The sequence below is a fragment of the Myripristis murdjan genome, chromosome 9, assembly GCF_902150065.1.
Source record: "Myripristis murdjan chromosome 9, fMyrMur1.1, whole genome shotgun sequence".
Classification (NCBI taxonomy): domain Eukaryota; kingdom Metazoa; phylum Chordata; class Actinopteri; order Holocentriformes; family Holocentridae; genus Myripristis; species Myripristis murdjan.
In genome coordinates, this window is record NC_043988.1 from 14206249 (window position 1) to 14229946 (window position 23698).

At 41.3% G+C, this 23698-nt stretch overlaps 2 protein-coding genes and 1 non-coding gene across 4 annotated transcripts; 2 read left to right on the plus strand and 1 right to left on the minus strand.

Moving 5' to 3' along the window:
• The first annotated feature begins 97 nt into the window (after positions 1 to 97).
• skic3 (SKI3 subunit of superkiller complex) lies at positions 98 to 20742 on the plus strand. 2 transcript variants are annotated; one of them, XM_030060535.1, is made up of 41 exons: positions 98 to 177; positions 578 to 678; positions 820 to 963; positions 1575 to 1666; positions 1860 to 1935; positions 2040 to 2186; positions 2378 to 2476; positions 2633 to 2741; positions 2940 to 3080; positions 3248 to 3346; positions 3921 to 4045; positions 4758 to 4844; positions 5141 to 5244; positions 5380 to 5506; positions 6097 to 6276; positions 6423 to 6547; positions 6710 to 6960; positions 7054 to 7156; positions 7298 to 7480; positions 9120 to 9267; positions 9421 to 9499; positions 9608 to 9669; positions 10369 to 10425; positions 10515 to 10583; positions 10736 to 10810; positions 11075 to 11216; positions 11333 to 11426; positions 12377 to 12454; positions 12650 to 12774; positions 12903 to 13026; positions 13422 to 13646; positions 14105 to 14177; positions 14422 to 14475; positions 14794 to 14905; positions 15281 to 15409; positions 15499 to 15623; positions 16166 to 16330; positions 17711 to 17863; positions 18679 to 18809; positions 19687 to 19816; positions 20235 to 20742. In XM_030060535.1, exons 2-41 carry the CDS (start codon positions 589 to 591, stop codon positions 20313 to 20315), a joined length of 4713 nt encoding a protein of 1570 aa, XP_029916395.1. In that variant the 5' UTR covers positions 98 to 177; positions 578 to 588; the 3' UTR covers positions 20316 to 20742. The 2 variants fall into 2 exon arrangements, with proteins under 2 accessions (XP_029916395.1, XP_029916393.1); XM_030060533.1 differs by lacking the exon at positions 98 to 177 and adding an exon at positions 337 to 355.
• Positions 20743 to 20860: 118 nt separating this feature from the next.
• gig2p (grass carp reovirus (GCRV)-induced gene 2p) lies at positions 20861 to 22898 on the minus strand. The gene is made up of 2 exons (XM_030060536.1): positions 22796 to 22898; positions 20861 to 21853 (listed from the first exon to the last, which is right to left on the minus strand). Exon 2 carries the CDS (start codon positions 21792 to 21794, stop codon positions 21111 to 21113), a length of 684 nt encoding a protein of 227 aa, XP_029916396.1. The 5' UTR covers positions 21795 to 21853; positions 22796 to 22898; the 3' UTR covers positions 20861 to 21110.
• A 380-nt stretch (positions 22899 to 23278) lies between these two features.
• trnai-aau (transfer RNA isoleucine (anticodon AAU)) lies at positions 23279 to 23352 on the plus strand. Its single transcript has one exon. It is a non-coding gene; the product is annotated as a tRNA-Ile (tRNA).
• Positions 23353 to 23698: the final 346 nt, after the last annotated feature.

A 23698-nucleotide genomic window follows, 5' to 3' on the forward strand; every position in this document is an offset into this window, starting at 1 on the left:
TGTCGATTGGTATAAGTATAATACACTGCACTTGCCTTGTCCTATCAATACGGAGGCAAATGGACCTACTGAAACGTGCTCTTATTTTGAAAAGTCACGGGGCTTTAACTTCCATGTCAACAAAAAAAAAGTTGAAACGTCAACAGTGAATGGATTGCATCTTCAGAGCATAGGAGGGTAACTATAAACATTATCAGCATCCAGATTAATAAACGATTATCAGTCCATGAAGGTTTTACAGTATTTTCCATTTATAATTCAGGCTCATGTCACAGGCTCGCTCAGTGGCTTTGAAAAGCTAACAGCTAATGCTAGTAGCTAATGCTAGTTCTCTGTATGAACAGCCACTGCCTGGGTAAGGGAAGTTAGTTAGCTTGACAACACAGCTTACAGTTGCCTGTAATGTTACCTGGGTTAGCCGTCAAGTTCAAATCTTTTCCAGGGTTTCAGTATCATTTTGAACCTCAAGTCAAACAGCTGCTCTGTTCACATTTTGTTCACACTGACGAGCTTGGAAAGGTGGGCTATGGCATTCGGATTTAATGTGACAATGTTCTGATTTCATTGCATCTCTTAGATTATCACGGGATGTCTAATAAAGAAGTTAAGACGGCACTGAAAAGTGCCAGGGAAGCCATAAAAAACAAAGAGTTCAAAGAGGCTCTAAAACACTGCAAGGTAAGCTATCAAGACAAGTGAGGCATTTAACAGGTCTTGATTGTGTTTATAACTTTAAGTGATCCTGGGTACTGACCAAGACAGATACAGTTCTTGAAAAGATAATTACCGTTGACTTTTCTGTCTTCAACCTGGCTTTAGGCTGTTTTAAAACTTGAGAAGAACAATTACAATGCCTGGGTGTTCATCGGCTTGGCAGCCAGTGAGCTGGAGCAGCCAGACCAGGCACAGACAGCGTACAGGAAGGCCCTGGAGCTGGAGCCTGAGCAGCTGCTGGCATGGCAGGTGAGACAGGAAAACGGACAGTGTCACTACTCACTATCTGGCTGTCTTGAACTCGGAACATGAGGTTATGAACTGGCCTTTAGACCACAACAAAAGAGAGACACACCAGGTTTTTTAAGAAAAGATAATTTATTAAATCAAGTTGAACATATTAAAGAATTAACTAAATATTTAACAAAGCATTGGGTGTGGATGTCAGTAGGGTCAGTGATGTAAGGTGTGTGTGTGAGGGAGGGATGTGTGTTCATGTAACTAAGGCAGCATGACAAAGGTGCCCTCGGATGCTCCCAGGTGCGCTGGTGACCCACCTTGAAAAACAAAACAGTAAGTCCGGTGAAGTCAGCTAACCTCAAGCCCAAACAGCGGGGGTCATCACAGTGACATTTGCATATCAGATATGATTTTGTGATCTGAAGTAGGAACAGTTAAGTCCATTCCATTTGTTAATGATGGTACTAATGGAGAGAATACTTAAAAATGTATCCATACAGAATCTATACCTGGGATATGTTTAAGTATTAAAACTCAAATCACTCATATCTGCCTGGAGCCCCAGGCCCTTTTCAGTATTCCACAGTCTGAAACTTACCAATGCAACATTTGTTTTTCAGGGATTAGCAAATCTGTATGAGAAGACCGACCAGTGGGATTTCAAAACTGAGTTACCTGATGTCTATCAGAAGCTTATTGAACTTTATTCAAGGTATGCTGTTGAACAACCCCCTCTACAGATTTCTTACCTTAAAAAACGTGATTTTTTTTTGTGCCTGTGGCATTTTTTAGTATTGTCCTGCACAAGACATCTTGTGCCTAACTTTATAACAAAAGTCATAGATTTCAGTTGTTTCATATATTTGATTTCTGATGATGATTTTCATTCTGTTCTCTGTTCACAGTTCTGATAAAAACAAATGTTATGAGGTGATCAAAAAAGTGTCAGATATCTATCAGTCAGACAAAGAATATTTAAAGGTATGTAACTCTTAAGGCTCGTGTTCAAAAGTAATCAAAAGATAAGATGGCAGATGAATGCTGGATATTTATTTTTACACGAGTGTGTGTTTTTTTGTACATAGCTGGCAAAGGTTTGGCTACGGCTCATCCAACTGAAGGAGGAAGACGCTTCGGAGAAGACCGAGCTGCTGCAGCTATGGCAACAGATGACCCGTCTCCTCTCGGATTGCATGGATATGGAGGAGCCGGACAACGAAACTCAGCAGCATGTATGTTTTCCTTCACTACACAGCAAAATCAGCAGCATGTATGATTTCCTGAGCACATGGTGCAGCTAGCGATTACAGCATAAAACAACGCTGGTATTTTTCTCCTAATACCACTGCAGCAAACTTTCCCTATGCTGTATGCTAACTGGCCATAATGTTTTTTTTTTTTTTTTTTTTTTTTTTAATGATAGTTAATCACAGCGTTTGAGAAGGCCATGGCTCTCACTGATCCTGTGCCAGGAGAGGAGCACAGGAAGCTCTCAGCTGACTATGTCAAATGCCTCTCTAAAGTAAGTGCACTCTCTTAAATCTTAGCTTCACCATCACAAAAGTCTTAATGAATGGGTCCATATGAATTGAAGGATTGAAAAGGGGCCACTTCATGGTTTGCACTGCATAGTCTTTTCCTAACTGACTTGCTGATCATGAACCTGCCCTATTTCCAGCTGTCACATGAAGAGGCCAAAATGAAAGAAGCATGTGAGTCCATGCTGTCCCTCTACCCCACCCAAAGTTATCCTCTTGAAATCCTTTGTTCTCACTATATCAAAACAGGTAAGACACTCTTTTTCTCGCTCATTAAACCCATAGTCACAGTAAGCAGTGATTGACTTTATCACAAAGAGTTGAGTAGCTTTTTATTAAAAGCTATCAAGTCTCATGTCAAGCATCAAATCGTTCACCTTTGCATTCAGAGAGTTGATCAGTACATGGCACAGCCAGTGTTAATACATGCTATATTTTCATTTGCAGGTGTCCAGAGTGAGGATGCAGCCAATTGTTTCTCCCGGCTCCTAGAAAGGGTCCCTGACTCTGAGTTAGGTCACCTTGGTTTGGGCATGAAAGCTCTTCAGGAGGGCAAATATGAAGATGCCATTAAAAATCTGGAACGAGGTCAGTATGCCCTGCAACAAAGTACCTTAACATTTTTTTTTACTTGGCACATGCTGCCTTAAATGTTTAGGCTAATCTCATCATGAGCAGCGCTGTAATTTGGAAGTTGGACTGGTGGACTGTAGTATCTGTGCTGACTGTCCGACCTGTCTGCTCTGTTTCATTAGGGTTGAAGAAAACAGGCTCCAGTACAGGGTGGTGCAGCCTGGCTGAGGCCCAGCTCAAAATGCACAGATACTCTGACTGTGCTGCATCTTGCCTCCAAGGTAGGGTTTGTCAGGGCCGTGGTTCCCAAAGTGAGGTCCAGGGACCCCCAGGTATCCTCGATGGAATTCCAGGGGGTCCCCAGAAAAATGGATAATAAGCTAATTGAAATATTACTTCACTAAATAAAAGTTATCACAATGACAGTACATACAAGGATCACAATTTTGCTTATACATCGATGTCACTCTCCATGCTATTGTTATCACCTCACTTACTTATAATACTGTCTACACAGTCATATCTCACAAGAAAATTTTCTTAGATAGGTGTCCATAGGACCAAAATCTCTAATTTTGGGTCCAGTGTATATTTTTATCACCATCCAGTTGATCTAACAACATTATGTAATCACCCATCAATCGCTGAGGAAGAATTGGGCTGCTCATTTTCCAGGTTCCAGCAAAAATCTAACTTACCATGCTGGAGGATAAATTATTAAAAATGTGGGATATGTGGTGTTGAAGACGATGATGTTAACTATCATTTCAGGGCATGTCTTGAGTTGTCTGAAATTGTCTCTACTCCCACAATTAGAGACTGAACTCTGGTGTGTGTCTGGTTGTGTTTGATTAGGTCTGACACTTTGTGCGTCTGGAGACAAAGAACTGAGGCTCCGGCTGCAAACGCTGAGGCTAGAGGCTCTGGTCAGGAGTGGGGAGGAGAAGGCTGCAGACCAGGCCTTGGAGATATTCTCACAGGTGATACACACATGTGTACATACACACACACACACAAAGTAGTGCATAGTGTTTTATTTATATTGGAATTGTCTGTTTAATTTATGTGACATTAAGTAATGGATAACTTTTTTTTTTTTTTAACTTCTATTAGTGATCAAGGAACTGTAGCATTATTAACAGATACCTGCTCAGCTACCTGTAGCTTGTATTCGTTATTACTTATTAAGTCAGGTTTTCACAATAAATATGAGTAATTTAGCAATTTAGAGCAGAGATCCAACAGAGAGAAAAGAGGTTAGATAAAATAAAAAGTAAAAGCATACTTTTTTGTCAGTATTGTAGAATGAAATTTGTTATGCTGCCAGTCCTCCATTGTTGAGTAATTCAAAATGCAAGCAGGTCATCAGCACTCATCAACAGTCCTTCAAAACCCCTGCAGATATATTAGGTTCATTTTGCGCTGTTGGACAGTGAAAATCTTTGTTATTGCAACTTTTACTGAGTTTCCTTTTAATAATGCAAATATTCCATGTGCAGTACTCTTATTTTTTTCCAGTTCAGTATAGAGATGTTTCACAGTCATACCCATGGACATCTGTGATGTCAAGAAAATATATTAGAAGATTCAAAATTAAATCTTTAATCTACAAGGAAATACACATTACATTTTATGTTTCATACTCTTAGTCCATCTCTCCCTATGTGACTTGCTTTTCCTGTGTTTCTTCAGATTCCAGCTTCTGAAAAAGACCCAGCTCTGATAGTCTTTAAAGGAAGAGCTTATCTGAATAAAGGACAGCTTGAACAAGCAAATCAGGTAAGAAACCGTTTTTGTCTACTTAATTCTGTCTAATAGCTGTGGATATTTTCAGATTTATGATATGACACCATACAATACAATATGAGCTATCTGAGTAGGAAATACAGTGTTGCAGTAGAGATAGTCACAGTTGAAGATATAACTCTGGAGAACTGTCAGTATTGAACAAGGGACAGTGCTTACAGTTTGAGATACATGCCTACCCTTTCTCTTAATATATGTCAAAGGAGAAAAGAGTGGCCCTGAATGTAATAGTTTTAGACTCAAGACAAAAAGATCTGTATCCTCCATAGGTGTCATCTGAGTTGCTGGCCTCTCATCCTAACCTGGCCCAGACATTGGCACTGAGAGGGCTGGTACAATTAACCCAAGGCCAGCAGCACCAGGCAGAACAGAGGTAAATAATTGGTTATTTGTTTCTTTTTGTTCATGCAAAACATGTCTGTGTGTTTTTATCTAACTTTGTGAAAGCCTACCTTGGGTATAATCCTCCACGTTAACCCTTTCTGTCTTGCTCTTCTATGTGGTGTAGTTTCTTGGAGGCAGCAGGCCTGAGCCCAAACTGTGGGGAGTACTTTTTCCTTTTGGGGCGGCTCTATTGGGACATGGGGGAAGAGACCCGCCGAGACCGGAGCAAAGCCCATACACACTTGCTCAAGGTTAGTACAGTTGCAGCAGCTGTGGTTCAGGAGGTAGAGCAGGCTGTCCACAGATCAGAGGGTCGGATGATTCTCTGCATTTTGAAGTGCCCTTAGATATTGAACCCCACATGCACCAGACATTGGTGCATGTGTGTGAATGAGTGAGTGAGCAGCAGAAAGCTTGTATAGCGCTTTGGATAAAAGCGCTATATAAGTAGCCATTTTTTATGCTCTTGAAAAAAGTTAAAACTTTTAATGGACCATTTCTTGCAAGTAGCATTGTTTTTGAAAAGTTGTATTCCAGAACATTGTATATACACACTACACAAGTTCATCACTCTATCTAAAAATGTTTGCCACGTTTAAGATACAGTGCTACAAAGGATTCAGGGGTCTCTATAAACAAGTTTCAAATTTAACTGGTATTACCTTTATGCCTTAGTGTTAAAAGGACTTAACTTACTTATCCGTCTTTATAACGTGTCACAGTATATTGTATTTATTTGTTTTGTTTTTTTTCACATCTGTTATTTGACAGAAGAAGGCGACACGATTTTAAATGGAGGATATCTAATTTCTGAAACAATCTCTTCATTTCTAATTTTTAGGCTGCAAAGCAGGACCCAAACCTTGGCTGTGTGTTCCGCTACCTTGGACATTATTACCGGGAGGTGGCGAAGGATCGCGGCCGTGCTCGAGGCTGCTACAAGAAGGCCTTTGAGTTGGACAGTAGTGATGCTGAGTCAGGAGCTGCCTCTGTGGATCTCAGCATGGAACAGGAGGATATGGTGAGTGGTGACTGTAGTGACCAACTGAGACAAATCAAACTTGACAGCGACAAGAGTTTGGAGGTGTTGTGTGCTTTTGACACTTGTTAGTGTTTCTTACTTTTCTCCTTCCCCCTTTTTGACCTCTTTTTTGACCTGCTTTTCAGGACACTGCCCTGACAATACTTCAGTCAGTGATTGACAAAGCCACTCCAGGCTCGGCCAAGTGGGCCTGGATGAGACGAGGCCTTTACCACCTGAAGGTTGGACAGCATCAACAGGCTATTGCTGAGTAAGCATCCTAACAGCCAACACATTTTTATTTGATGTAATTCTGCTCCGTATTTCTTTGGAGGATTGCTTATTATATCAGTCCTATTTCATTTCAAGGCTTGTTTTTTCTTGTTTTTAAGCCTGTTCTTACCATTGACAATTGCATTTTGTTTACTTTTAGTTTGCAGGCAGCACTGAGGGCAGATCCTGAGGATTGGGTGTGTTGGGAGTGTCTGGGCGAGGCCTACCTAAATCGCCGGAGCTTCACAGCAGCACTGAAGGCTTTTGGTAAGGCCCATCAGCTTCAGCCGACCTCCATCTATAGTGTCTATCAGGCAGCGGCTATCAAACAGACTCTGGGCAAGTTCAAAGAAGCTGCTGCAGAGTACCTGCAGATCACGACAAGGGAGGACTATGTGCCTGCTCTTAAAGGTAGGCGTTCAAGTTTGTGTGAGTGCACACACATATTTGGTTTATTCTTCAGGTTCAGGTTGTTGAGTGGGTTTTCTGCGATGGGTTTTTCAGGTCTGGGGGAGTGTTTACTGTCCCTTGCAAAAGGTTTAATGGAAGATTACAGAGATGGAGGGGCCATAGACCTTCTCCAGCAGGCTATAAAAAACCTTTTCAGGTAATGACCACAAGTTTGTTTTACAAGCAAAACTTAGTTTGAAACAAGGTTTATCTGTGACCTTTTATACTGTAATATCAAACTGATGGCTCCTCTTGTTTCCTCTGTCTATCCCATCACCACTCTTTCTTTCCTCCTCAGGGCAGTGGAGCTGCGTCCAGACCTGTCCTGTCTGTGGAAGCTTCTGGGGGACTCCTGCACCACCGTCGGCATTGTGTCACCAAACAGAGCCCTGGTTCTAGTCCCAGGCCCACTGGCTGGTTTAGACCCCATCACCCAGAGTCACACTCTCAACCAGGCCCAGACTCTCAAAGTTGGTGAGAGGTATGGCCTCCATCTGGCTTGGAATCACAATATGGCATGACTACATAGTTTTCAGACCTGCAAAAAATCATTGCTACTCTGCTAATGTTTTCACTGTTATCAGTTAAAAAAAAAAAAAAAAGATTGGATATTGTGCCAGAAAGAGAGTTCAGGGTAAGAAGAAAAACACAGCTGACATACAGTCTATGCCCATGTTTATCAAGACACACTCAAACCAGTCGCACACACAAGAAAATAACTTGCACAGCAGTTTCTAGTTGGCAAGTGATTTAATATCAGCTATTATGTTAATGAACTCATGGGCAATTCAGCCACATTTAGGCAATCAGGATACCAGAGGTGCTATATAAATCTTGAGATTGCAGTTAACCACTTGGCATCTTCTGTGAAAATAGCATCTGCTGTGAAGAAGTGTAGATGCAAGTTTCTCTTTCTGAAATTACGAGTGCTTGTGGAAGAGGCAAAATAGAACATTAAAAATTTCGTGTATGCATTTCATTTCATTTACCAGCAGCACAGTGTGGCTGTGGCTGCATAGACGGCAGCTGTTTGTCCAATCTATGAGACTTTGAGAATGTAGGAATTACAAATCTTTACGTTTATGTAACTCACACCCCGGTCTTTGTTTGACCTCACCTCATGAAGCTTAGTCATCAATAAATTGGGGTAAATAGATTGAACCAGGGGGATTTAGCCACTGGCCATGTGATGAGACACTGGGCATTGCAGACAGCCTTGATGTTGATGGTGAAGGTTATATGTGTTTTCGGTTCTGGGAGATGTGATGTATTGTGAGAGATTGTGTTATCAGGGACATGTGTGTTGCATTTATTGCTTTGATGTCACTGAGGCACAAAAAAAATGTGCTTTTGTCTCATGGAGCTAGTTTCCAGCAGTCATATGTGATGTTCCTGTTGCTGTAGCTTCGCCTTAAGCACCTTGATAGTGCATGACTGATTAACACTGTGACTTTGCAGCTTAGTTGCCACCATTTGCTGTAAAGACCGTGAGACCAGGAGGTGAAGGGTAGCCAGAAGTTGAGGTGAAAGCTGGCATGGCAGGACTGCTTCTGGTCCTAGGTTCCATGTCTGTCTGTATTTCTTCATGCAGGGATAGTTTTGCATAGCTTGGCAGCCTTTATCTAGTTTTTACCTCATCCGCTGACATCTCAAAGAAAGCAATGCGTAAAATGAACACTGAACTTTATTGATCTACTTCTCATTCTTTTCATTCATTCATTCATTCTTTTCATTTCTTCAAATTTCCAAATCAACAACCTTGGTGTCAAAAATGAAGAGTTGCTTTCTCTGGGCGCTGAATACAGTGCACAACCGGAGAGGTAAAACTAGCACTGTCTGGTTCAGTAAATCAGTTGGTGAGATTCATTTGAATAATTTTAATAATTCCCTCCATTATTGTGCCTCAGCAGGGCCACAGCTCAAAATACATATGCATGTAGTAAAAAATGCTAAAAGTCTGTGCATCAGTGTTGCACTGGCAAAGTGGATGTTTGCCCGGACAATGACAAATGGTACTTTTTCATGCATAAACATTAATAGTATGGGCGGTGGAAGTTTTAAGGTCATAGTCCTTGTTCTGGGATTGAATCTAGATATAGAAGTGTGTCTCTGGTCTATAGGTGCTACGGTCGTGCTTTAAAGCTGATGCCTGAAGCCCCCAGCCTTTGGTATGACCTAGGACTCAACTACCATCGGCAGGCCAACCTGCCCTGCCCTGCAGAGGGAGACCAGAGCTCTCTTGTCCAGCTCCTGGAGAAGGCCCAACAGGTAACTGTCACTGTCTTGTATTGCTGTTGAATTAATTATAACCTCTGCAAGACTTGAATTTACCAGATTACCAAGTATTTGATAATTTTATTTTGCATGGTTTGCTTACAAAATTATTATTTTCCTTTTACCTGCTTTCTTGTTTCTTCTCAGTGTGTTAAAAAGGCGATCATGATGGACAGTGGGAACCACAATTACTGGAATGCCCTGGGAGTGATTGCCATGAGCAAAGGTAATAACATACTAAGTCAACTGGTGTACCTATTTTGTGTGATGTATTTATTTAAATATTAATTTAGGAATGAGGGGCTACTGTAATTTCTTTTTTTTCTCACACCAGGCCTTGAGAATTTTGCCTTGGCTCAACATTGCTTCATCAAGTCCATACAAGTTGAAGCAAATGTAAGTATTACACATTTATTGGCATGTAGGGTCACAGTTGCAGTGGTACTCATTGTTTTTGCTTAGACTTCACTTAAAGCCACACTTTTTTGAATTGTCACTGCCAGACTTAACTATTGCAGTTCATACTTATGACCCATAGAGGTGATACATTCTTCAGCTCTTTGTAGAACACATGTTATTTCCACCCTGCCAGCTGCACTATGCAAGTACTTTTCATTTTCAATAATATGATACACTTTGACTTTAACCATATAAAAACAAATTACATTTTGTTTTTCACATTACCATCTTATGCTTCTGCTTCCCAATATCAAGTCTATGTATTATAGCTGCACTTGACTTTGTATACCATGGTAACAACACATAGCAGTGCTAAGTGGGAATGCAATAGTGCTCACACTCACTTCCCTTTCAAATTCAGAATATGCCAACTTGCCCTGCTCTGCTGCTATGTCACGGCAAATTCACTTACTTGCTCAAAGGGGAAAATACTCATGGTACTTGTTTTATTTTTAATGTGTTATTATATTTCTTTCAGTGGATCAAAGTGAGTTGCAAAGCAAGGCTGTGAGAGCTGCACATGGCTTGTGAGCCACGTAATGAGTATCTCGAGGTCATGGTCAGGGTTAGAAGGCGAATTTTATTCCTAGGTAAAAGCTTGATGTTTTTTATTTTATTCTTCCTAACCCATAATAGAATGTTGTTGCCTGGACCAACCTTGGTGCCCTGTATTTGAAGAAGGAAAATATAGAGGTATGCAATAATTTGATTTCTCTCATCATTTTTGTTTTTATCAACGTTGGACCTTTTCATAGTTAATACTTGCACTCCTGATTCCACAGCTTTCTCACGAGGCCTTCAAAATTGCTCAGTCCTTGGAGCCGCTCTATGTCAACTGCTGGATTGGACAGGTGCTTACCCCATCTTAGACAAGACACAGGATTAAAAATCATTTAATAGTAGTATTAGAATAAACTGTAATGCCAAGTCATCTTTTCCTTTCGTTTTGTCTGTTCCTCTTTTTAAATGATAATCTTTAATCATCCCTTTGTCATCTTACCAGGCGCTGATTGCAGAAACAGTGGGAAGCTACGACACGATGGACCTCTTTAGGCACACCACTGAGCTCAGCACGCATGTGGGTGACCTTCTAGAATGACCGTGTTTGCTGTTGTTATTGCCACTCATTAGTTGGCCAGTGAGAATTTAATTTTTCCTTCATGTCTCTCTCTTTAATCTCCATTTATTAGCCTTATGTTAGCACTAAAAAGTCATTAGGGACGATACTGTGACGAAACAAAAAATTGATTTTTCACCTATTATGTCACACTCCACATTCCCTCCTGTTTTTTTCCATCCTTATCTACTTCTCCTCTCAACTTCATGTCTTTCACACCCACAGACAGAGGGAGTGAAGGGCTATGCTTACTGGGTGTGTGCCACCCTGCTGGATAAGAGCAACAGGGACTCTGAGCTGTACCGCTACAACATAGTCCAGATGAACGCTGTCTCTGCTGCTCAGGTGGCACTTACCAAGTACACAGGTAGAGCGTGTGTGTCTTTGTGTGCACGTGGGTGTGTACACGAATATCTTTAGGTAGATGAGTCATGTGTTACAAACGAGAGTGCGTAACATGTCCTGTTGTGTCTAATAACGTAGAGAGGATCCAGTCTGACCCCGATGCTTTCATTATGCTGGGCTACCTGAACGAACATCTGCAGCTGAAGATGCAGGCTGTCCAGGCTTACCAAAGGTGTGTGTCTGAATGACACTGACTGACTTTATCTCTTTCTTGTAGCCGGTCTCCTTAGATTAAAAAAAAAAAAAAAAAAAAAAAAAAAGCAGTGAATTGCACCTCTGATCAATAACAGAATCGGGCTCATTCATAAAACTCTGTGGTAACAAAACAGCAGTACATAAAGTCTGTGACCTGGTAATTTTACCTCCTTCATAAATTTACCACAGCTGTGAAAAGTGTGACAAATCCTCATTACCGCTGTGTTATCCTCAGTTGCAGCCCAGGTGACAGACAGTCAAAGCCGACGTGTTAATTAAGCTTTACATATTCGGCACCTTGTCCATGCTGTGTGTCAGTGCCATGTGTCAGAATGGCAGGGACAAGCCAATTTCTCTCTTGCAGAATTTTGAGAGAAGAGCTGTTGAAAAGCAGCTAAAATCATGCAGTTGAAATGTTGGCCATGGTACTCAGTACTTAAACTGTTTTTTTTTTAACCACATTCAGAGTGATCATAATTTCAAAGCCAGTCTGTGACTAATATTTATTTAACATTTTCATTCGTTTCGGTCATTATTACTGCTCTTGGACACAGTGTAACATTAACTGTTGATTTAAAAAAAAAAAAAATTTAAAATTGCCATTCATTCAATATACTGTGTGACTAGAGGAGGTTGTATTTTTTGCTTTGCAGTGTGCTATTATGAATCGCTATCACAGTATATGCAAATTATCGAAAGGCATGGGAGTACAGGGACTGTACAGGGGATGTTATCCATAATAACAAATGAGTATTTCACTTTTGTGTAAGAGAAAACACCCCCACCGTGATTATTGTATCTGGGCATAATATGACACTAAACTGGCTCATAGGTTTTATGAATCAGCCCCAGTGTATCTTAACTTGATTATGCAGTAATATTTGTGTTTGTAATTCACTATATATTTTCTAAACTCTCTTTTCTCAGAGCTGTTGAGCTGCTTCAGTCCATGTCCTCTACAGAGGAACTGGCTTTTGCGCTGGGCAGCTATGGACGTGCATTATGGTAACAAGCTGCTGTCTTATTAACTGTTAACCATCATTGAAAATATTTATCTAATTGGTTTGCCCCACACGGTTAGTTACAAATGAACTCGTCAATACGTTAGTAGAATGCTTGAAACATTTCTGATGTGTCATGCTCAAGCCTTTTTAATAGGTTGCTGTTTTTAATAGAAGTATCTCACTGTGTCCTCCACAGCACCTCAGGTCGGTGGGAGGAGGCGGTGCAGTGTTACTCTTCTACTCCACTACAGGAGCTGTGTGACCTGGCTGGACTGGCTCTGGCCTACTTCAGGTCTGGACTCATCCCAGAGAGCATCAGTGGTGAGAAGCCAAACTCATATGATAGATCATGGACGCTCAACTTGTACATTATTGACAAAGTTATGTTTCAGTATGACCCGAATGTGTATTTTGTTGATCGAATATGCTGTTCTGTGTGTTTTACACAGCCTATGAGCGAGCCCTGGCTGTGGCGTCCACTGAGAAGGAAAAGGCTTACATTTTGACAGCTCTAGCCCTGCTGCAGCACAAGCAGGGTAACTTAGACTCAGCCAAGACTCTGCTGTTCAAATGGTGAGTACATCTGCTGGCATTCACTGCCTGAGGTGTTCCACCTTGCCAAAATCCCCAGTCAGTTTTCAGTTCAAACTGCACTGGTCGGCTAGCCTTCACCATACCCAGTTCTTGTGTAATCACAGTGCAGGATTAGATTTAGTGAAGAGAAATGAAATAATTGCTTTTCTACTAGGTATAGCTTTGCCCTCATTTGAATCTATGTAATGTAACAATAATATGATATGTAGTGAAACTCTGTGCTCTGACTTCATTCTCTCAGTTGCATAACAGCGCCTCTGGAGTTGGAAATGACTCGGTATCTTGCTCAGGGACACTTAAACAAGACTAATGCTTGCTGGCATGAGGAAATATTTGTCTGTCTGCTCATGGTTATATATCTTTTGTTTCCGCAGCTCTGTGTTAAAGGAGCCAATCCCAGGGTCTCTGCTGTGTTTATGTGCTCTGGGTTTGGTCCACCGGGACGCTACGCTTGCTGGTGCTGCCCTGACGGAGCTGCTGAAGCAAGGCGCGGCCACTGGGAGTGCTGTGGAGCAGCGATGTCTGCTCACCTGCACACTGCTGGCCCTGCAGGGCAACTACAGCGCTGTGCAGAGAGAGGCTGCCAGAGCTGTACACAGGTGAATGATTTAATTGTTTAAGAGTACCTTACTTATAGTATAAGTAGGTATGAACAAATCATATGTGGCCAAACACCATACACCAGACTCAGTTACCATCACAGGATACCTGTTTGAAGTCATTGTGCATTGTTTTACATCAAAATACCAAATCTTTTGATTCAGCAGTTAACACTTTGAATACGATTTTTTGATCTGTATTATGTAATATACCATTTTAAATCTCTAAATGCAAGGAAATAAGAAATTCTTTCAGTGTGCCTGTTTTTCCCATGTTGGGTCACATACTGTATGTTGTTTTGATCTTACAAATTTCCACAGTGATAGACCTCTTTGAAAGTTTCAGTGATGTAACATACAGTTACACATGAGATTAACAGAAAATGTTTATTTTAGGTGCACATTTTGTTACGGGTTTTGACCTGTATGCTATTTTGCTTACTTTGTCTTCTTTGCAGCAATCCAGGCAACCCATCTCTGTGGGCCCTGCTGTCAAGATTGGTGCCACAGTACTGCCCCAAAAAGGCCAACGTAAGCCTGAATACTCACATAGACGCATGCACACACACACACACACACACACACACACACACACACACACAAAAACAACAACAAACACACACAACACAAACTCCCCAAGTACCAGCCTAGGAAAGAATAATAATATTCTTGCAAACAGATATTTGAGCCCTGTTGTTATACTGTTGGACACACAAGCATTTTTCACTGGCTATGACTCTGCACTATTCATGTTTCTGTCTGCTGTGTGTTGTAGGGTGGTGCAGTTGCTGGCCATGTTGCCTGTTTGTCTAGCATGACCCAAGGAAAGGTAAATGTGTACGAGTGTACAGTCATGCTGAAATGTTACTCTTCCTTTATTTTGCACTCCCTTCTGAGTCTTATGAAACTCCAACATCATAAATTAGCACACAGTTGTCTTTGCTTCTGCATTTTGGTTAGAGAGTCTGATGGTCTGCTCTTTTGCCTCAGCCTCATTCATGTTTAATCTGCATTACATTGTAGGTACATCAAGAGCCAAATGCTAAATGCAAACTTTTTTTTTTTTTTTTTTTTACATACCCCAGCATGCATCTCTGCCAGTGTTTGTGCCTGGCACTGACCTGATGTTACTTGCGTGTGTCTGCAGAGGGCATTGTTGTACAGTGGCGTGAACCAGGTGGCTAGTGGGAGACACTCAAGAGAGGACAGCCACAGGAACGCACTGAGGACCATGCAGAGAGCTGTGCTGCTCTGCCCTGGTAGGCTTGTGCACACACACACACACACACACACTCACACACACACAAACACACACACACACACAGTTAGAATTAAGTTTTCCATTTTTGCAGCACAGATTAACTTGATTATCCTTGAAATAATTAAAGCTTTATTAACTATGATTGGAATGCAGACTATGTTGAATTCAACCACAATAATATGATGTCATCTATGGATATAATTTGCCAGTCCAGCAGATTTGTGAAATGAAAATTCTTGCCGCGAAAAGTATGTTTATATTCAGCAGAATTGTATTGTTCTGATTCTACAGTGTCCGTATTCAGTGAATGCCACTTAAGCAAAGTAGTAGTGTGTACCCATATCTGATTCTCCTATTCCCTCTCTCCTTTCAGACGACCCTGCGGCATGGGCGGGATTAATGGCTGCCTGTCACACAGAAAACACTTCCGGCTTCCTCTCTGGCTCTGCACCTCTCAGACAAGGATTAGAGCAGACCCTGATGTCAGTGGTCTCTGAGAAAGGTCAGGACTGTGTGTGTTTCTATGTGTGTTTTACTGTGGTTAGTATATTAAGTATTTGTGCATGTAACTGCCTCCCCTCTGTATCCCAGTGCGTAGCGTAGTGGACATAGAGCACCCTCTAGCCCAGGCTCTGGAAGGTTGGGTACTGCAGCAGGCAGTGACTGGTCTCATGCTGGGAGGACAGCTGGAGCAAGCTGAGGCCCTCTGCTCAAAGGTAGAGAACAAACATGCACACACACTCACACACACTACAAAAGTATAGCTTACTACAGCAGGCACTGACTGCAGGGAAGTGTATCTGTGTTGGCAGTTGCGTTATGATGCAGATACATACAAAAAAATACATCAAGCCAAAGTGTTGCACTGACACAGAGCAGTACTGCCTTTTTGTTTGGTTATTTGCACATTTTAAAAGTTATGTTACATAATAAAAGAATATAAATTACATGTGCAGGTGAGGGAGAAACTGTATGGGTTTTTCACTGAAAGGGAAAAACTATTGCTTCCATATCTTCAGTTCAGGGGTCTCTATCACTGATCTTTAATATACTCGTAATATAATGTACTCTGTCTGTTTTTTGTTTTTTTTTATAGATCATTGGTCTCTATCTCCTCCTCTGTCTTGTCCCAATTTATCTTCAGAAATGGACATTTCTGTGTAGGCTACATGTGTGGTTAAAAACAGGAAGATTTGACTTCTCCTTGTCCTCACCCATCCATTGTTACCTTCGTAATACTCTCCTTGTTTTGGCCCAGGTGCTGAGTGTTTCCCCAGAACACCCTGCGGTAGTACTGTTGCTGAGACAGGTGCAGTGTCAGCGCCTCCTCTTGGCCAGTGGTGGTACTGCCCTCCCAGACTCCGTGCTGGAGCAGCTCAGCAGCGCTGTCATGGTTAACCCCACCAACCTTGGAGCATGGCATGTAAGGGGATCCTCCATCATTTGAAACCATTAGTGTCTTGGATTGTTATAAATTACTGATGAACAATCATTGTTTCATTTCAAGCATCAGTTGTTGAGTGGTTTAAAATGCTAAAGAGTGCTAAACCTCATTATTACCACTGACACAGTGCGAACAGCCAAACCAACCAAACTCAATTATATCTCCATAGAGAGAGGCTTGAAAATACTAAAGTGGCTTTTGTTGCTGGAGCAGTTTTTGTTATAAAAGGTTGAGGTCATCTAGTATTGAAATCACTAAATGGCTCTGCCTCTCTCTGAAACAAAACACTGCTGTGTTTCTTTCTCCTGCTGAGAGACTGGACTAATGAAAACCATTGCTGTGCTTTGGTTGAGATTTTAGATTTGTGCACTTGACATCAAACATCTGCCGCCAGCAGGAAGGAGGCAACACAGAGACTGTAGTCTCTCTTTTTAGACTCAGATATTGTAGCAGATTTTAAACATCATTCATGACTAAATAAATATGCTACAGAAATCATACAATATGCATTGTAGAGTTGACTAATATGCGGTAGCATAGTAATATCACATAGTGATAATCAAATCTGAAAATATATAGGGATAACAAAATACCAGAATCACCATGCACTCAGCAGTTTCATGCCAGGGTAGCAGGCTACTGGCCATGCTGTCACTAAAACCTGAATGAAAAAGAAAAGAAAAAAGAAAGTCACCTAGCCTCAATATTTCCCATCACTTTGTTGCTGTATATGAAATGTAATTTGATCACTGGACCATCTCACTGACAGATTAGGTGCTTAATGTGTTATACATTATGTTTTTGTCAGTTGTGTTTAAAGGGCTCTCACTTCAGTGGACCATCTGTAGTTTTGCTCAGTGCACCTTTATTTATTTATTTTTTATTTAAACCTTTATTTTACCAGGCAAAAATTGCTTGAGATAAAAAATCTCTTTTACGAGCAAGGCCTGGCCAAGAAGGCAGCAAGCATACATACATATACACACACAGGACGGGACAGACATGGGAGGGGCACCTTTAAATTAATTTGTGTAAATACTACAGTAATGTATTCTGGAACTACTGTCATATATTGAATCATACCACCAACTGAACATATTGCAACATCTTATATCTGTGTTTGCTACAAATATAGATGTAAAAACCGGAAGTTGTTTTTAATTTTAATCAGTGATTATGCAACTGTAATCTCATCAATGTTTGACAAAAAAGGAGGCAACTTAGCTTTGTAGCTTTTATCCTCATTATTTGACTGTACCACCTTGCCAGACATTCTGCTTCCCTTCACTTCTTCTCTCACTTTCCTCATCTCCTATTGTCTCTCCTTTCCCACTCACCCCACCGTTGTCCATCCCCCAGTGGCTGGCTGAGGTGTATCGTAGCCAGGGCCTGCTGGTCCAGGCAGTCACGGCTTACAGACAGAGCCTGCAGCTTGCTTCACAGTTGGGCATGCACAGCAGCCAGGTAGCCATCCTGCTTCGACTGGCCCTGCTGGCCTTAGGATCCTGCATGGTGAGTTTCTGTATAGGATACAGCCTGGATGTCCTGTAGATCCAAAGCAGTCCTGATCAGCCCTGACAGTCATGGGGATGTTTTAGCAGTGATGAGTAATGAGGCTATTAACTAACTAACAGGCTCTTCATTGGAACAGGCTCAGCTGAATTATATGACGAGACACACACACACACACACACACACACACACACATACACACACACACACACACACACACACACACATACACTCTACAGCAGTATGGTAATCACAAACAGCAGGGCATCATGTCTCATGCGCCGCAACAAGGTAGAGAAGATGAGAGATGGGTAAATATCCCAAGGTGAAATTATAGGATCAGCAGCCAAGGCCAGCTGGAAATTCAAACAGGACAAGAGCACAGCCTTTGTGATTTAACTGGAGATCATGTGTTTTTAGTCCACACCTGAAACTCATAGTAGCATACCAACATACACAATGAAAGACATTTCTTCTTTTTATTTGAGGTTTTGCTAGATCTGTAGCTATCATCTTATTTTGATTGCAGGCACTGCTCCTCTGAGACCAGTTGTCAACACTCAATGTAGTCCTAGGTTTGTGTGCCTTTTTAGCAAACACCTTGTGACTGTGTGCACTTGCAGTATTGCTGTTTCATTTCATTTAATGAGGCTAGAGCTTCAAGGTTTATTTTTACTTTTCTTGCTCTGTCTGTTTGTCACATCTATTTTTATCAGGTTTAACCAAGATGAACAGATCTCAATTTGGACTTTGAGATTAGAATTTTCTCCGCAGACAGTTTTTATCCTCAACTCTCTGTGGTTATGATCTCTCAGGCTGGTGTCCCAGGTAATGACTGGAAGGACCTTGTGCTGGAAGCCACCACTGAAGTGCTGAAGCTGGGCTCATCCCCTATGGCCCTTCTCTTCCAGGCACTGCTGCAGTTTGCCACCAAGATGACAGCTAGGTCAGTGCTTGTGATACTGTGCTCTTTCCCCTGCTGCAAATAGTCCACAGATGCACATGCGAGATGTGTGGTTCTGGGTGGGTATGCAAATGTTCTATCTTCAGAGAAGTGTTATCTTCTCTTAAGTGACCACACAGATGGTAAGATACCTGAAACTGTTAAGATTCATGCCTCTGTTTATACACTTAAAACTGCAGAGCAATCTAGAAGAACAAGCTAATGGCTGGAGAGGTACTGCTTAAACACCCGTGGCAAGGATAATCATAGTATGAAAGGCCCTTGCGTGTCAGAGACAAGATTTGCAGTCTGTTGATTTTATTTGAGAACACTAATAATGAAAAGTAGGCAGAATAAATGCGGACTAATGTGGAGTATCAGTTCTTTACCTTTTATGTTTCTATTCTTGTTAATGGCTTTTTAAATCCTTTGAAATCTCAGCACATTTGAAAATGAGTGTAACCCCAGTTGTCTTCAAAAGGTGAAAAGTATTTTGTTCACAGCCAGTTACAGTATAGACAACAAGTCATGCCAACTTTCATGCCACAGGTTTTCATAACACATAAACAAAGCTGTTGTGGCTGTCATTTGCATCAACACAGGAGTATGCTGGATTTAAGTTGATCTCATTTCTTTGTCGTTTCATGAACATGCTCTACACTCTTACACAGGCCTTGCATGTTGTATTCACATGTTCACAAGAGACTGTGTATTCCACAGTCAGGCAGACTGGAAAATGGAACATGGGCTTGGACAACAAATAATCCTGCCCGTCGGGATATGGCGAAGGATTGTCTGGTGTCTTTGGCAGTCGTCCCATCCTCTCTGAACACCGGAATCATTTTACTCCTTCTCCTGTTTCCGTGTGTGTCTTCTCCAGGGAAACCAGGCGTTTGTTGGAGAGGCTGGTGTCTGTCCCCTCTGGGGACGTCCCTGTCACAGTAATGCAGGTAGCCAGCTGGTACCTCCTCAGACATCTACATGCCAAAAATGACCAGGAGCTGATGGATGTGAGTATGCAGTCAGTTCATACCCACACTGAAACCATTTTTACACACACAAACCATTTCTTTGTAGAATTGGCTGTAGTTAGGCCTCTTTTTTCCTACAGAACAAAGAGATTTGAGTTGGTGTCTTGAACCCCACTGTTTGCATTTGTGCTTTTGCTATCAGCACACCCATTTGACTCAATTATTTATTTATCATGGATGTGTTAATGGACTTTCTCGTGCAATGAGAATAGGGACTAGAACAGTGATAATAGCTGAATATCATCACAAATATGTAAAAACGAAACTATTAATTAAACATTAATAGCAAGATTGAAAGCCAGACTGATGACACCTCTAATTTCAAAACTTGTCTGTGTTGTTGGTTTAATTTCATCCTACTTTGTTTCTAAACATATTGTCTATCCTGTTGTTGCAGCGCCTGTTGGAACATGCCAAAATTAACAGAGATCAGAGATTGCTGGAGTTTTATTCACTGCTCAGCGCCTCATCCTCCTGAACCCTCACTACACAGACCTGACAGGCAATACCCTACCAAGCCTGCAACTGCCTCCACACAAAAAATAGTTTATGAATTTATTCAAAGCCTGCTAAAAGCATTACATTCAACATTCATTCATTGACTCTCAGCATTCTTAACTAAATATGGCATCATTTTGACTGTTCACTGAAGTGAAAACATCAGATTACAGCTGAATACAGGATAATGGGGTCCACTGGATGGTAATAAATATGGTCTGATGATTTCATTGAAATGGAAATTATTGGCTTCAGAGCTATACATTGTATTTATAATTCAGCAAATAAAAGCAGGAATAAATGTTTCAGAGCATGACTTCACACAAAATAACTCCACAGCCAAACTGGAATAAATGCATTTTACTCAAATTATAAAAAATTGTTTCCTCTTGATTACACATGATCATATCGTGCGATTACAAAGCTAATGCAGTAGATAAGTGTACTTGAACTTTACAGTGGATACAAATGCATCATTGACATCTTTAATGGTTCACTTTATAGACAAGAATTTGTAGATCAAAGTAGATTCCTGTACAATAATAAACCCTTGTATCAGATTGCACCACTTGCAGCTACTACTGTATCTGGAGGAGAAAGGAAGTCTGAAATGGAAAAGATGGGCCTGATGGGTCCTGTTTCCAAGGTAGTACAACCTAACCCCTTTTTTTGTTTCCCTCCACCCTACTTATAACACCTACTGAAGCCATGAATCTCCATCCTCTTTTATAATCCCACCCTCTTTAAAGCTACATGTCCTCACTTGTGCATCCTCTCAGGCGGTGGCAGGACAGACGTGCTTGGTCATCAGGATGCAGATGTTTTGTCCACAACCCCAGCACTGCTGTGTGGTGTGTGTGTGACCCTGCAAGATCTTTCTCTTGCACAGTGGACACACACCACTATTGCCACTGCCATGCGCATCTCCCTTTCCTTTCCAGGGTCGTCTGGGGTTTTTTGCTATGAGCTGTTGCAGTTGTGTCTGTATGTTGCCGTCTGCTGCCCGAGCAATGCCTGTGACCTCCACTCTACTGGGGTCAAACACACAGTCCTCTTCAAGACCGCTTGGTACAGACATCATGCCGCACTTCGGGGGCACCCAGGCAGTATCGTAGCCGTTTGCATTCCAGGTGTACTGCATGGGATGATTGTCCTTGTCGATGCGCTTGACACGGCCAACATGCACACGCAGCTCCAGAACCACGCGATCATTTGGGTTAGAATTTAGTGGGTAACGCTCAGCCTTTTTCTGATTGCGACTGACGTACACCCCCTTTCCCAGCATGCCTTTTGTTGACTGCTGAAAGCCGCTGGTAATGATTGTTTTTGCGGCGGCAACACTGGTGCCATGGTACATGGTGTAGACACCTTTGTCTTTGGGCTCCTGTGACTCTCCCAGCTCCCCACGATGAGAGGCATCATCGTAAGTCACCTCCCAGCCAAAGAATGACACCGACATCCTGCAGCAGAAGAATAATGAAGGCTGCTGTTCTGCCTTGCAAAGCCAATGAGCAGCAACTGGACGAGGAAAGAAAACAGAGAAAAATGACATCATGTTAGTACAGAGAAGGAGTGTTTTTTTTTTTGGTTTGTTTGTTTTTTTTACTTGCAGTTAGAGGTGTCATTTCTGTTGACCTCAAATCTAAACTCTTGTTAGGGGACTATGACCTTTAAAACTATTTCCTTGTATTGTTTCTGTCATAACTCATAGTTACAAAAAATATTACTTTAAAGGGTTAACTTTTTATTTATCATTTAAACCAAATTTCAAATGATTCACACAATACTTTCAAAGGAGCATGTGTCCCACACATTCCAAATGCCAGAGTATTATTTACAGTGTATTAAAATAAAGGTACCCTTGCTTAGTTATTTTTGAAGGCCAATTAGTGGAGTCTGCATTCTGTAATGACGAGTCAGTCTGGTCTCCATTAATATTACGACTGAGGAAGGCCTTACTCACGACATTCATCATGTATCAGTGAATCTACCAGTTGTGGGGGTAGTGAATAGTGTCGTTTGTAATGGCGAATGACAGGTGACATTGCCTTATAAGCCTGAACTTAAACTAAATGTAGCTAATCAATGAGGAAATGTCTTAAAGGAACTTTGGCCGAGAACAGCTCATTGCTTTATTCGTGGTCAATATTCCTGTCATCCCTGTTTGCCGTGGGTAAACTAGTTGTAAACTACTAGTCGGTGATCTTCCTTAACGCAAATCGGATTTTATTTGTTTATCTATTTTCGAAAAGATTTGCACTGGCTAGGTCGCACGCTGGCCTATAGGCTACATATTTCATACCTGAGGCAGCCTACAAAAGCATCTAACTAATGTTGACTAGATTTATAGCTTTTACTCATACATGATTCCTGCATTACCAACTGTATTCAACACATGACCACAGTGTGTTAAACATTTGGGGAAAAAATATGAGTTAATTTAGTAAGAACTAATCTTACCTTCGCGATGAGTGTTCTTCTCTCTGTCCCCTCACAGCTTTCACTTTCCTTTCACACAGTAGGCTGGGTTAAGCGATATCGAAAGTTAAGTTTTTAAATTAAGAGTCAAGAAACTTTTTATTTATTTATTTATTTTAGATTTTATTTACACAATACAACAAAAGAGAAGAACAAAACAACAAATTAAAAGAAGCAATTTGTGCAGGTGAGAATGAAAAAGCCCAAGAGGCCTGATTTACAGAATCTCACCTAAACAAAGATCATTTGAATACGCAAACATAAGTTAAACTAATGCTCAAGGTTACAGACAAACAAGAGACAAACAACATACAAATAAAAAGTGGTGCTTAGTAGAAGTTTGTGCTTTAGCTGTATTTTCCTGTTTGTTTGTTATTTTCTTTGTTTGTTTGCTTTTATAAGTAGTCCATATGTCACGAAAATATCACCTTCTAATTCTTAAATATCGGTCGGTGGCTCCACACGGGCCGGTTAGCTCAGTTGGTTAGAGCGTGGTGCTAATAACGCCAAGGTCGCGGGTTCGATCCCCGTACTGGCCAACATGGCTTTTGGAAAAATTTTAATTGTATGAAAAAACTGATGTACGCCGTTGACTAACGATGTCACATACTCATTATTACATTACCACATCACACACAGAGAGAATAATGAACGTGGCCGGAGTCAAACCACGCCACCGTGTAATATTTATAAATAAAAAAAACAACAGCAACAAGCAATCGGACAATGTTACTATGATGTTCCTGTGGAAATGTCGGCCTACCCTACAGTGTCGGTAGTTCTCAGTTTGTAAAGTGTTGGGACTTTATTTTCTATGACCGTACTGCCTGCCTGCCTGCCTGCTTGCCTGTCTGTCTGTCTATCAGCACATATACTTGTCACTTT

Bases quoted from the DNA above. Each gene is read 5' to 3' on its own strand.
- gig2p (XM_030060536.1), bottom strand. From the start codon at position 21,794: ATGTCGGTGTCATTCTTTGGCTGGGAGGTGACTTACGATGATGCCTCT.
- skic3 (XM_030060533.1), top strand. The intron at 7,157-7,297 runs GTAATGACCACA...TTTCCTCCTCAG, and splicing joins GCTATAAAAAACCTTTTCAG to GGCAGTGGAGCTGCGTCCAG. The intron at 10,426-10,514 runs GTATGCAATAAT...CTGATTCCACAG, and splicing joins TGAAGAAGGAAAATATAGAG to CTTTCTCACGAGGCCTTCAA.